At 35.6% G+C, this 14,863-nt stretch overlaps 3 protein-coding genes across 3 annotated transcripts; all 3 read right to left on the reverse strand.

Moving 5' to 3' along the window:
• Positions 1-467: 467 nt before the first annotated feature.
• ifnphi3 (interferon phi 3) lies at positions 468-2,124 on the reverse strand. The gene is made up of 5 exons (XM_067428857.1): positions 1,999-2,124; positions 1,437-1,523; positions 1,204-1,350; positions 665-760; positions 468-575 (listed from the first exon to the last, which is right to left on the reverse strand). The coding sequence occupies exons 1-5, from the start codon at positions 2,122-2,124 to the stop codon at positions 468-470; spliced, it is 564 nt and encodes a 187-aa protein (XP_067284958.1).
• Positions 2,125-6,389: 4,265 nt separating this feature from the next.
• On the reverse strand, positions 6,390-11,487 carry rdm1 (RAD52 motif containing 1). Its single transcript, XM_067428859.1, has 7 exons — positions 11,225-11,487; positions 10,746-10,925; positions 10,513-10,635; positions 10,243-10,405; positions 7,407-7,505; positions 7,244-7,323; positions 6,390-6,934 (listed from the first exon to the last, which is right to left on the reverse strand). The coding sequence occupies exons 1-7, from the start codon at positions 11,327-11,329 to the stop codon at positions 6,842-6,844; spliced, it is 843 nt and encodes a 280-aa protein (XP_067284960.1). The 5' UTR covers positions 11,330-11,487; the 3' UTR covers positions 6,390-6,841.
• A 987-nt stretch (positions 11,488-12,474) lies between these two features.
• Positions 12,475-14,381, reverse strand: gh1 (growth hormone 1). The gene is made up of 5 exons (XM_067412605.1): positions 14,332-14,381; positions 13,952-14,091; positions 13,375-13,491; positions 12,930-13,091; positions 12,475-12,786 (listed from the first exon to the last, which is right to left on the reverse strand). The coding sequence occupies exons 1-5, from the start codon at positions 14,339-14,341 to the stop codon at positions 12,583-12,585; spliced, it is 633 nt and encodes a 210-aa protein (XP_067268706.1). The 5' UTR covers positions 14,342-14,381; the 3' UTR covers positions 12,475-12,582.
• Between the last annotated feature and the right edge of the window lie 482 nt (positions 14,382-14,863).

Below are 14,863 nucleotides of genomic sequence, written 5' to 3' on the forward strand. Positions count from 1 at the left end.
AATATTCCACATAAACCACGTGTATATTATTTCATATCTGCACATCCATCTTTCTTCCTATCTTTTTTTCAGCACACCATTTTTTATTGATCTGTATTGATCTCTTTCAGATATTTAAGCTTTGATAATACAAGATTCAGAGAGGACAGTGTATTCAAAATGTATATATCTTTTATTAAGAAATTACAAAAAAAAAAATACAAAAATACAAAAATATAACATTCTAAACGTACAAATACTAAAGTGTTCAAGCTGTGAACTGTCCAGTGCTGAATGGAAATGGTGACGTAACAAAATAGTAATCAAAAGTGAAACTCCCAGTTATTTCCGTTACAGTGATCGGACTTAGAAATCGAATGCACTTCTATAGTCACAAAAAGACAATAAATAAATAAATAAATAAATAAATAAATAAATAAATAAATAAATAAATAAATAAATAAATAAATATGCACGCGAGCAAGCATCTAGAGTTGTGGAGATCCATACATGATGTCGGAGTTGTGCTTCAATATGAAGTTCAGGGTGCGCAGAATCTCACCTCTCACGATTTCCCATGCACAGTAACTGAAATCCTGCGCAGAAAAACGGCATTTCAACATTTATGTTTATGATATAACGCAAGAGATATGACTACAGTTATAGGTTGCCAACACAACCGTACCTTTTCTTTCAGAGTTGAGGATATAGCCTCGAAGTAAACCTTGAGTGAGGCGTCTCTGCTGGGAAAATCCTGTTCCACTTCAGACTTGCTCATGATCTACATTTGCCAAAACCCAGAAAACACGAAAAATTGGATTCACATGATTTAAAAGTCATATAGCCTACATTTAGGTATGACCATTATATATATTTTAGAACAAAAATGACACAAAAGTATTGGTAGCCTAAGTGCATTTACAACTTAAAAGCAAATCCACATTTAAAGCATCTTCCATAATCTTTAACATACATGTTACAGTGCTCTAGAATACTTGATTCTGATTCGTCAGTTGAGTCGGTCACCTGTTTAATATTTGTCGCATAGTGACCGTCCAGGGCAACAAATGAACTTTGTTTGTGTTGGGCGAAATGCACCATAACTCAATAGGCCTATGAGGTCTACAAATTACTTTTATAATGTAATATGATTATAATTAACATATAATTTGAACAAGATGAAGACATTAAACTTGACAAAAATAAATGTATCTGTTTTCTTACGCATTTGCTTTCCTCAATCTGTCGGTATACGATGCCTCGGAACTCGGTCATCTTGTCTGCATCCCACTGGTCTGGAACAGTGTGGTCCTCAAACAGTGCGTCAATATTCTGGAGTGTCTGGTAAACAGCCTTTTCAACACCAGTTACCTTCAGAAACAGTCAAAGAGTTAACTCATGCTCACAAAATCAACCTAGTGCAAATGAAAACGGTTATTTAAAGGTTTTAACGTTACCTGATGACTGTTGTTGGACTCGAACACATTTTGCGGGAAATATATTGAAACGTGGTCGTCCAGGCATTGCGAAGGGAAAAGGCCACCCTAAAACAAAATATTATTTATACGATTTAAATATACATTTTTCAGATATATTTCTATTAACGACAGCATATTTATTAAACAAAAATTAATTAGGCCTATTTTATTCATCAAATAAACAAAAAATAGTTACAACTTTGCTAAAGTGATTGTTTTTGAACAAGTATTAACTTAGACATTATTAAAAACATATTATTTTAGTGAAAGTAGGCTATTTGTATAAGTAGCCTACTGTGTGCCTTTTACCCCATGTGTGGGGTAAAAAGCCCCCTTGACCACTTTTATGATTCATTCAAATCTGTTACTCCATAAATGTCCAATACAAAAATGTCCAATACATATATTTTTCTTTATGTAATACACTAGGAGCAGTGAAAAGTAAAAATAATTCTAAAGGTGTGCATTTAGCCCCGTTGTACCCTATATTATAGATTTGGCTTCTGAACCTTGTAGGCTGCCTCTCTGCAACGATTCTTACCGCACTCTCTATAAGTGTACAGGTTTTTCCCATTAAGTCCTTCCGAAGGATGCAGTTTGTTGGCAATGACCAAACCTGCGCAAAGCAGAAAAAGGCGCACATCCAGGCCACACGATGAAGGTCCATTCTGACAGATGCCTATAGAGAGAATCGGAGTGCATATTATGAGTTTAAAGCCATACATAGATTATTTATAACCCACTAATTTGACTGCTTACCTCGTTGAATTGTTGCGTATCCTTCACAACTGGTGTTTGTTGTTATGTGATATACTCACAGTAGGTCTGCAGTTTATATATGCATTTCTGATAGAGAATGTGATCATTGATCGTTTTCGAGACGTCTTTTACTCCGCGGTTTGGGATGGTTTCTAATCTGACTTTCATTCCAGTGTATCCAAAATCAAGACAGATTTCCCCTTTATGAACGTTCATATGAAGCCGAGACCATGTGTTATAATTTCACAGCTATTGCTCTTTAATTCGTCTTGGTATCTAAGAGCCGAAGGTACAAACGAAACCCAATAAAATAAATAAATGCATTCCACTGAAGGACTATTTGTGATTGCGGCAGATAAGTGACACATTTTGAGCTAAACCAAACACATTGTGGCATGTTGGCACATGTTTTTGTTCTCGACAGCTGTGATTTAGGCATAATCAAGTGCTACATTAAGAATTAGTCATAGATGAGCTATTCGACAGCATCTGTTGAAACATTTTCAAATATGATCATTGTCTTAACATATCAAAACCAATTCACCGAAATGTCGTGAGATTGTGTCCCTTGTCAAAATTAGGCATATTTTACAGTCTCTCAATGTGATGAGAATTACATTTTTATTACAATTAAAATAAGCTTGCGTAAAGTAGCCTATCAAAAAACCCTCACAAAGACTTTTTACGCAGGCGTAATTTTTTTTTTTTTTAAAAGAGTAGGCTAATGTTATATTCAAATCAGGAGGTTAACCATAGAATATGCTCATAACACTGCACTATATCTGTGACATGCTGTACAGTAATTACCAAATGTGCCTGTAATCACAGATCCTTTCTTTGCTAGATATCTGGTCTCAAGGTTTTCTTCTCTGGTTTTGGTAGGCTATTGGTCTCGGCCTGCGGTATAAAACCAGACCACACTCACAAATGCTCTCCGATTATTCATTTCAATGTAAAATATAGGTTATATATATATTGAAACCTATATAAAATATAGTTTTATTGTAATTTTTTTTAACAATAAACCTGTTGACGGATATTTATTTTAGGCTTCTTTTTAAATAGGCTATATCGAAAAAATTAATAGGCCAATTTAGAGTATATATAGGCTAAAACATTTTCTTGTGGCTTTTATTTAGTCAAATTTATAACATAAATGCAGTTATTTAATTGCATTTTGACAGCTGAACAAAATAATTATGCACCAACAGCAGACTGGGATTTGCCCAAGCTGGCATGTGTGCGTTTAATATTTGTGCTTGTGGCCGTTTGTGGTTGTGGTTTTACGTGCAAGAAGATCGGAAAAAAAGATTTTTCGTTTCTCTTGGTTTGTTTCTAGTGAAATACAATGACTGGTAAATTTCAGTCTCGTGGGCATGGAGAGACCCCCGATGGGTATTATACTTTGGAAAGTGAAAATGAAGAACTGAAAGAGTGTGTGGCTGTGAAGAGGAATCAAGCACTGGTGGTTCTGCCAAGCGCCTCGGGCAGATCAGATAGAGATAGGAGCAATGCAGACATTCCTGACTCCTGAATAAACCTTTAACACTCATCAACACAAAACAAGAGGCTATTAATATCATTCCCTGTAAGTCAAACACACAAATCCAGTAGAACTAGAACTTTTGAAATCACTTTTCTTAATTTGCCAAAATGTCTAATCAGCAAACGCGAAAGCGAATTTCTAACTTGTAATGCTTTTTATTTTATAATTGCTTCATAACAAACATTCTTGAAGAGTTAGCAGTTTAAGTAAATCGAAATATTAAGTTGTTTTCAGGTATTTATGTTTAAATGTCCATTCTATAAAAGTAATAAATAAATAAATACCTACCCAAGTAAACTTGAAAAGACAGGAATATACACGTAAGATTTTAATTTAGTCATTTCTACATTTAAAGTTAAATTTTATAGGTATAACTATAAAAAATTATGTTGACTTATTGACCACACACACACACACACACACACACACACACACACACACACACACAAACACTCTCTCACACACACACACACACACACACACACACACACACACACACACACACACACACACACACACACACACACACACACACACACACACACACACATTGTGTAGGCTACTGATCTTATTACATAATGCAAGAATGCTGACAAAAAAAGAATACAAATAAATTCATGCATGTTTAAACCTCAACATGGGCAAACATAAAACACACGTGAACGAATATCCCGAAGAAAGCTTTATCTCTTAAAAAACAGTAATTTAAATTGGTCATTGCCATTGGAATAAGGGATTTAAAAATTATTTATCTCAGTTCATGCTGAATGTAGAACAAGAAGCTAATGGCTTGCAGTATTTTTTTGTAACTAAAAAAGTGCCTGTACATTTCAATTTAATTGAAGCAGATACTGCCATCTAGTGGCAATTATTTTAAAGGGATCCCCTGGTGTTGAGACATGTATGGCTTAATATAACATAAATGATGTCTCTAAATGAAATATGTAGAAGAAAACCCATGAAAGAAAAAAAATCGATTTTATATTTGGACCATGGGCCATTTTGTTTGCGTTCTAGGTTGATGACGTAGAATGGTTGCACTCCTCAATCAGCTACCCGTAGCTATTTTTACCACAGCAACTCGAAAATTGAAAACACACTCAAACATACATGTGCACACAAACTCTCTCTCTCACAGACTTACACACACCCCAACAGATCGGCGCGAACACACACACGCACGCAGGCACGCACGCACACACACACACACACACTGCGTGCGCGCATCATGGCGCGCATACATAACCCTCAATCACTTTACCCTGTGTGTTGATAAATTATAGATAGTCCGTTGATATGCAGTAGATTAACTGTAATGCCTAATGTGACCAGCAGAGGGAAATATCTAGGTAGGACGATGGGATAGGGGAACGTGAGGAAGAAAGGCAGGATGTTTTGATGATGATGCATGGGATTGGTTTGTGCATTAAAGTTTGAGCACAAGCTCAGTGAATTAACCTCAATCTTTAAACTTTCATTTTTAAGACACAAATAACATTCCCTACTTTTGTTCACTAATACAACATGAAGGAGTGAAGACGAGTGGGTGAAGTCGGACAGCTGTTTGTAAATCGGCTGTACGCTCGTTATTGCGGTGCAACGTGAGACTGAATGACTGCACTCGAACATGTCCACTATGGTGTCGGACAACACTACAAATGGCCGTCCCTTCAAATAATGCCCTATTTCAGGGTATAGGGGGTCGATTTCAGATTCAGCCCCTGTCGTGGAGACTGAGCAGCCCAACATCTTGATTGACAGTGCAGTCTGTCAGCCCTTATGAAAGGAAAATATATTTACCAATATATTTCTTCAAAATATATTATAATATATTGTAAATACATGTAATAAAATATTGATGGTATTATACAATATATTATATATTCCTGTAATATATTGCAAAATATACAAATGATTGCAGCTTTCATATATTGCAATATATTGGCGAATATAAATATTAAATCCCATGTGAATATATTGCCTAATGTATTACATAATATTTTCCAATATACTGCAATATATTTTTGTTTCGTTAGGGAGATGTGTGTGTGCGTGCCCGCCGATCTGTTTGTGACTTGTGTAGGTGAGTTGGTGTGCACACATGTATGCTTGAGTGTGTTTTAAGTACAATTACAAAGCAATTCATAGGTTTTGTTTAACTCTGAAACAATTTTCGAGTTGCGTTGTGGTAAAAATAGCTACGGGTAATGCCAGCTGAGGAGTACAACCATTCTACGTCATCAATCTAGAACGCAAACAAAATGGCACCGCCCATGGTCCACATATAAAATCAATTTTTTAAATAACATAATCTTTCATGGGTTTACTACTACATAGTTCAGTAAGAGACATCGTTTATGTTATATTAAGCCATACAAGTCTCAACACCAGGGGATCCCGTTAAGAACATCAGGTCCATCACTTCAACAAACAGACGCCAGAAATTACAGAGTAACCGAATTTTATGAATTCAGTCAACTGATATTATTCTTCAACCTGGATAATTTCATTTATAAGACCCAAAACACACGATAAAACTCTATTCAACGGAAAAAAAAGGCAGCCAACTGGACAACAGCAGCAGAGTAAAAGCAACAAAGAGGCACACATGATTATTTGTAAAAATATATTTTATTTAACACAGCAGAAAAATCATAACACACCACAACACACAAACCCCCTCTTAATGGCAATATACTACAACCTTTCTTAATTATTAAAAGGTAACACAAATTTGAAGTCATTTAAAGTTCACAATAGGTTTATAAAATGTATAAAGTAATGCATTTTGACTTCTCTCAATTCTTTCTTGGTCTGACATCTGGCCTGACCTTCAAACATCAAACTGTGTGGCCTCGGTGTATCAGCCACTTAAAAGAAACAGAGAATTGCTCTGGAAATAGAGAAGAGCAATCAGTTGCACTGAAATCAAGAGGTTAACCTCAGAGTATGACCGTGACGCTGCACACGCTTGACATTACGGTCAATACCAAACACTTAAGAGAAAACGTATCATTTTCAATGGTCACTTCTCTGGAAAATATTAGCTACTGTGTGGTTTGAGAAAGTTGAGTGGGTGTCAATGAGGGAGGTCAACAGTGAGGTCCCATGGGAAATCCTCCTCAGTACTAATGTCAGCACCCTCAAACTCATTCCAGGAGATGTCATTTATCTGGAAAATAAGGTAGTTATTTGTTAGCTTTTTGATTAGCTGTTGCTAAACCACTGACCAACTGGACAAGAACTGAAAGTGACTTTCATATGGCAATTGTTCCTCATAGCAAAACTTATTAACTGATTTCAGTAGACTTAAATTAGATTAATCTGGTACACATGGGACAACATTTCATGTAATTTTAATATAAGCTTTCATAATAAAAAGGCAAATGATGACTGAATTTTAGAATTTAGTTCTCCGTTAATGGAATACATTTGATAAGTTATTGACGGAAGTGTTTAAAGATCTTGAAGGAACACTCACTTTTATGACTCCTTCTGAGTTCTCCTCTGGAAGGATCTCATCTGGATCATACTTGATTTCAATTGCTACTTTTCCATTTCCTGTGATACATTAATTATATGAAATGGGCATCACCACAGACTGCAATATTGTATAATGTCTGTATAGGTTTTGTGATACTTACCCAAGATCATGAGAAGCACTTTTTCAAAGGCAACCACCACAGCTTTGTCTTTGGCTCGTTTCATTAGTGTCCCTCTTTTTCTCAGCTTTTCCTCTGGGTCTAAAATATTTTGGCAGATATTGTGAACTCATAGCATGCACCCACACATATATGCACACACACATCTGCAACTATATTGTATTTATTTGACCATATCATCACGTAGTGCTTTACATGGCAAGAACAAGGTCAAATTAATGAGCAAAAAGGTAAACAAATTTACTAACAAAGAGGATAAATAATTTAAATATTATTTGAATTATGAATTTAATTTAAAAAATAATTATAATATAATTTAAGTATTATGATTATTATTATAAACAGTGTTGGGGTAACACATTACAAGTAATGAGAGTAACATAATCAGATTTGCTTCAGTTTAAGTTGTGTAAAGTGTATTACTAGTAAAGTAACATTTATTTTAAATGTACAACAAAATAGTAATATTATTATTATTATTATTATTATTTTTTTTTTTGTATTATTGTGTGTATTGTGTTGTCTTTATGGACCTATGTGTCTTAAATAAAAAGTTGATATATCTATAATTGTATATATATATATATATATATATTCAATTTTTTTTACTATTATTATACAAACCTGCAAGTATTAAATATGTTTAATAACACAAATATACTTTATGGATTTAATCTCACTTTATTAACTAATGTCTTTGCTGCCGACCTTTGACAATCCAATTCAACCATATGAATAAGCAAACATTTCTTTAGTTAAACATCACATTTGCATTATTTTCATTTATTTATTGCTGATGTAAGATTGTTGAACTGTCTTCTGCATCTCCTATTCTTCTGCGATCCAGAACGGCAGCACAGCTGAAAGGTTTGTTTGAGCTACCTACGCCCTCTACTGTGCAGATGTGAATTTGCATTTCCTTCAACCTGAAGCAAAACCACTGGAAGGCAAGCCTGCAACCTTAATGCAAAAAAGCGTAATAGCTAAAGCAAACAATGTGGAGGTTAACAGGGAAGGAGACCAGGCTGTTTCTTTTGTTATAATGGATATTAATGGCTTGACTATGCTAAATAAACAGCTTTTGTGAGAAAATAGCTAGTCATTTTATAAATCGTCAGCCTGTTCACTAATCCTCAGCCTTCTTATACTATATGTAGTTTTTACCTTGATAATAATATAATTTTTTTAAGAGAAGGCTGAGTAGGGAATGACGCGACTCATTTACAGCATTACCATGACCATTAAATGTGGTGTTGTGTAATATTGAGTATTTTTATGTATTGTCTAAAGAAAATAAACAATATTGACGTTTTGGCTTGCAGGTTTTTACCAATTACAATAAGATTTGAATGACTATGACTGCCATGCACTATGGTGCTGATATAACACATTTTAATGAATAAAGAGATTTTTTTTATTATTATTATAAATATGAGGCATGATAATTTCACTTGGTGTGTAAGGGCCTTTATATTTGCATAAATAGGACTTTTTTTAGTTTGTTATTTAAAAACTTCTTAAAACACCCAAAGTACTGCGCCTAGATACCACCATAACGCACCCCTAAAGTGTCAGCAAAGATTGTGTCGAGACTTTCCCCTGTGTTGTCCTCATTGACACAACAGCCAGTGGCACTGATCCTCAACAAACCCATCTATGACGTGATGACTCTGATCTTCAACCAGACAGAACAGGATAAATAATCTGAATGTTCCGATCCAATCTGACTTCTGACCTGTAATCTTAACGTGAATCATAATTATACACTGTTCATTTGTTGGCTAGAGGCGTGGTTCTCAAACCTGTCCTGGGGACCACTCAACACTGCACATTTTGTATGTCTCCCTTATTAGACACACCTAATTCAACCCTGCGTCCCACTTCACATACTATCCATACTAAATAGTACTCGAGAATAGAATTAGTATGTCCCCAATCGTAGTATGTTGAAAAGAGTATTCCAAAGATTCCCAGATGGTTTACTATTTCCCGTCAGAATTTGAAGTGCGGATTGATGCGCACTCTAACGGCTGATATTGCCCACAACCCATTGCGAGTTGGACGAGGATTCGATTAGAACTACAAAAGCGGATAAAAGCGTTAAAAAACTACAAACATGACGGATGTGCGAGTCAGGCGGTTAAGAGAGGTTTAGAAAAAGGGGTTTGAGTGACCAGTTATCAGTATTTAACCTGACAAAAAGATATTTATTTAGTGTTGTCCACATAATATTTCACCTGCAGCAGCATTGTGAACTTTTGTAATGACACGTTTGGCCATTAACTTTTAAATTCACCATTATATTTAAACTGCAAACATGAGGAGAGTCTCTGACCCACAAAGACCCACACATGGCAGATCAACGAGTGGCTACATTTCTCTCCGATACGGTAGGAGATTAAACTGAATGTGGAGGATTTGAACGGTGACGAATCTGACGATGATTGACAGGGCGGGTGATGGGATGAACGTAACTAAGCGACAATGTCCGTTAAAGATGAAGAAGTAGTATGTCCCGAAACTTGAATACTTTTCTGCTACACACTCAAAAGTATGTACTTTTGCTTCACAAAAAGAGTACATACTTTTAGGACTTTTAGTCTCTACCAATGAGCTGATAAGTTGAATCTGGTGTGTTAGATGAGGGAGCCATGCAAAACGTTCAATGGTTTGGGAACCACTGGGCTAGAGGAGAACTGGCCCCCTGACTGAGCCTGGTTTCTCCCAAGGATTTTTTTCTCCATTCTGTCACCTGATTGGTTTCTTTTTTTCTAAAAATTAAGCACATTGGTTGAAAATTTGGCTGACGCCAAATCACCTCGATCGTTGTCAACGATCTCCTCTGCCACACCGACCCCCTGGCAGCTCACTCCATGCCGTGGTAAGGTCAACTCTGCTATGCAGCCATATTTCAAAAGCACACTCTGGTCATCTGTTTCTTCTTGAAACCCGGCATCCACACATTTTGAGATGTCCTTCAACTGTTGAACCACAAACATTTTTTTGTTATACAAAGCAGCCATAAACAGATGAACACTTATCCGTGGGGAACAAATGAAGAGTCTATATCATCCACATTGATGCTTACAGTGATAATGCGAGTAGACCAGCCGCTGAAGCCCAGATAGTGATTAGCCAGGTTGTGACATTTGGACAGACTAAGAGGTTGAGTGCTATAGAAGGACAGATTCTGCTTTGTGCTCAATCGGACCTGAGGGGTTGGTTGAAAGAGAGAATATCAAAAAAACATATGCAAAACAAGATTTAAACACTCAAACCCAATGTACATTTTTAGGGCTTTATCTGTCGCTGTCAGGCTACCTTTAAAGGAGAGCTTTGGAAAAGACACTGTTTATCAGTGGCCCGCTGAGCTTTGGACGCCTGTACTGATGAATAGAACTTCACCATCGCGTAGAACCCAGGTTCTGCCACCGTGGCATTAGGACACACCTTCAAAAGGTAAAGAGCTCCAAATGCTGAATACACACCCCACAGGCACTCCTATGAAGTCAGGTGATACAGTGAGAAGTTTAATAAACAGTAATTAAGATTTAAGTTGGGTGCATTTATGCTATTACTGCTGATTTTGCACTAAAAATCCCTAAAGTCATAAATATAACCTATCTTATAGAGAAACGTTAGGTGAAAGGTATAGTAATTCAATAGATAATAATAATAATAATAATAATAATAATAAGAAGAAGAAGAAGAAGAAGAAGAAGAAGAAGAAGAAGAAGAAGAAGAAGAAGAAGAAGAAGAAGAAGAAGAGGAGGAGAATGGTATAATATGTTTTAACTTACATAAATGTAGGCCTCTGAAAATTGTGGCTGGATGTCCCAAATAAAAATAGTTTTGTTGTTTTCGAGGGGGACTCGAAACTCAATGATATCGACCTCAATATCCATTGAGTTATAGGTTTAAATAAAGCGACCACTCGAAAACGGTGTTGTTGACTTCTAATTTAAAACATTTTAATGCATTTAAAACTCCAGAAAAATCGAGTCACCAGTGGACACCGCTCTCATCTACGACTTCCGTAAACAGAATTGCACTTCGCGCTCTTAGACGTCACAGGACGTAATGCGCTGTGATTGGATTGGATCAGTGGAAGGAAGCTCTCTGTATGGCTCTTGATTTAACAAATGAGAACTTTCCGTAAAGTGTAAACAGAACGTTCCAAACATTCTTTTTTTTTTTCTTTTTTTTTCTTTCGCTCCAAACATTCTTGAAGCGTTCAAAACAACCAGCAAAATTTAATATTGTCTCATCCTCTTAATATTTAGAGACCGGATTCACAATCGTTGGTTAAATCTTTTGCATTTGATTTATTATATTAAAGGTAAAAGTGTATACTATTAAGATACTGTTGCAATGTTATTGGCATTTTTTTCGTCCATTTTTTTTTTACTTAATTGTGGACGCATTACAGCTAATGGAAGGGCACAACACAGATTGTGAAGAATACTTAAAGTAGGCAAAAAACTTAAGGTAAGGCCTAGCCTACGCAAAATGTTGAGAGATAAAATAAAAATTAAGCCACGTACAGATACAGCAGACATATTTGGATGCAGTTTAAGACTTTAATGGATAAAGACACACAGCTTCAATAGAACAGCATGAGCTAATAATAATAAGGGAATAATCAGACTGACAATCAGACAATATTAACATTCATACACTTGGGAGTGAACCCAACAATCTAAACCAACACAATACACCTTTAGCCACTTATGGAGCCATAATATAGCCTACTAGAGTCAAAGTGATTTGGGCACTTTTGAAACATTGCCATGAATTGCTTAGCACCACTGTGAAATGTTAAATCAGATTCAACCTTAATGTCGTTAGTTTATGAGCACTCCACAAAGAGAAGAATACAAACACTAGTGGTAGGTAGGGTTTAGATATGGTCCATGACTGGTTGACATTTCCTATATATATATATATATATATATATATATATATATATATATATATATATATATATATATATATATATATATATATATATATATATATATATATATATATATATATATATATATATATATATATATATGAGCAGATGATAATTAGGCTTTAGAAGGTTTTGAGGATATAAATTTGCATCAAAGCAGAAATGTATTACAAGCTTTAACTAGCACTACATTGGCGCCCTCTACAGGGTGCAGTTGGAATCCAGGGATCTTCTGCAATTTGCAACCCTCAGGTAAGTTTCCACCTTGTGCATGTCCTTCTTGAAGCAAGCCAGAAGGCGAAAGCTCTCTCTGAGGCTGCTCTCCCCCATGGTCAAGTAGAAATCCTCAAAAGGCAGCGGCAGGGAGTCGTTATCATCCATGTTTGGTTGACCATCCAGACATCCCTGTGCAGATACAAATAGCAAATTATGGCATAGCTACCCAAATGAGCCCACAAGATGGGAAGATGTCATTGCACCTCCTTGTACGACCACTAGACACATTGTGTGAAAAAATAAAGTAGCCTAAAAAATCTGGTCTCTCTCACCTTGATGAGCACACTGATGCCCACTTTCAAATCGGCCAGCTTCTCAGTGATCTGGTTGGGGTTCCCGACGGTCAGGCTGTTAGAGACGGTTCCACTCAGGGTCTGGCTGGGGAACTCCCAGGACTCAATGAGGCGGAAAGAGATGCGAAGGAGCTTCAACATCTGAAGAAAGAAAAAAGAGTACTGGAGGCTTCAGACCACTAGGCATTTTTGAGGTTCATGCTGCCCTTTTCAAGTGAGCTTTCATTTCTTAACATTTTCAGATTTTTTTTTATTTTTAGCAATTTAAGAGTGAAATAGTCATCAGTTCATATACATCATGCATGCATTCTAATGTTGTATTTTTTATTGTATGATATTACTATTTGTTTCATATAGTTCTATATTTTGTTGAATAAAACATAAGGGGTTGGGATTTAATTTTTTAACAATATTTTCTACTTACTGAGCTCTTCTGTGTTTCATCTTTTCCAGTGGGCGCCTCAATGGAGTCGGAGTTACAGAAAGACAGAGGAAAGATTTTACTCAGCTGTCTGCGTTCCTCAGGTAACAGGTTGTCCTCCTTTAAAAAAAAAAGTATTAGTGTAATACATATTACTCACTCAAATATCTAAATCAATAAATGCATCTGCTAGAAATGCAAAGAACACTCAAAGGTATTAAAGGGGTAGTTCACCCAAAAATTAAAATCCTGTTATCATTTGCTATATGCTGTATGAGTTTCTTCTGTTTAACACAAAAAAGCTATTTCGAAAAAATGTCGGTAACCAAAGAGTTGATGGGCCCCGTTGACTTCCATTGTATTTTTATCCATACTATGCAAGTCATGCTGTTTGGTTATCCATATTCTTCAAAATATCTTTGTGTTCAGCAGAAGAAAGAACGTCATACAGGTTTGGAACAACTTGGGTGAACTATCCCAGTTTTTCATATTTCACTTGAATAAGTACGACCAATTGTTTTTGATCTAAATGACAGGTTAGAATCAACTAATTCTGAATAGATTTGAATGGAAATCTTACGAAGTCGTTAATCATTTTTGCAGCCAGCTGATGCAGGTGTTGAACACGGATGACTGCGTTGTTGAAGAGCCGCTGGTTCTCAGAAGCTCTCCCCTGGTTCACCAACAAACTAACCAGCACCACCGACAACAGCACCAATGCTAGGAGAAGAAAAGAGAAGAGGTTTGTTCGCCATTCGCAACACGGGTGCTCCTTATAAAATAACCAAATAACAAATTAAATCAAGAATTTTGATTAATTATTCGATTTTTGGAGATCAAATAAATGTTTGTTTTATTTACCATGCTCCAATAAACAATTTAATAAACTAGTAAACTAATTAGGGAGTCTTATCCATTAAATACACAAATCACATGGAACAGAAAGCATCACATCCATACCTTTAGCCATTTTGCTCAGGGTAGACAAACTCTCGCGGTCTTAGTTGAAGGCTTGTGAATGTTTGGTTTCCTGGCGCAGTTAAACCGATATTTATATGTGGCATGGACATGTTTTAATGCATCCTAATCAGAAACACGATATAGTTTCCTCGCTTTAATATGCATGCTACATGTATTTAGATAAAATACATTAGTGTTGTGGTTCTGGACATTTATAGCTATTTCCATGACTCTGGTAGGATGTTGTTGGTCCTAAGAAAAAGCAGAAAGTTGATCATTGTATTATTAAATATATAAATGAAATCCTTTGTATAATTTGAAGAAAAATTGTACAAATATTATATAATATATAAATACTATATTATATAATATTAAATATTATATAAATAAATATTTAATCATTTCTTTCCATGTAAAAATCTGGTGAAATTATGGAAAATATAGAGGTAGTCAAAGTAGATTAAATGATTAAATCTTGTGGTTTTCATTCACACAGCACTATAATCTATATAATGAGAAGATGTGTGTATCG

This window comes from Pseudorasbora parva, chromosome 2, assembly GCF_024679245.1.
Source record: "Pseudorasbora parva isolate DD20220531a chromosome 2, ASM2467924v1, whole genome shotgun sequence".
NCBI lineage: Eukaryota > Metazoa > Chordata > Actinopteri > Cypriniformes > Gobionidae > Pseudorasbora > Pseudorasbora parva.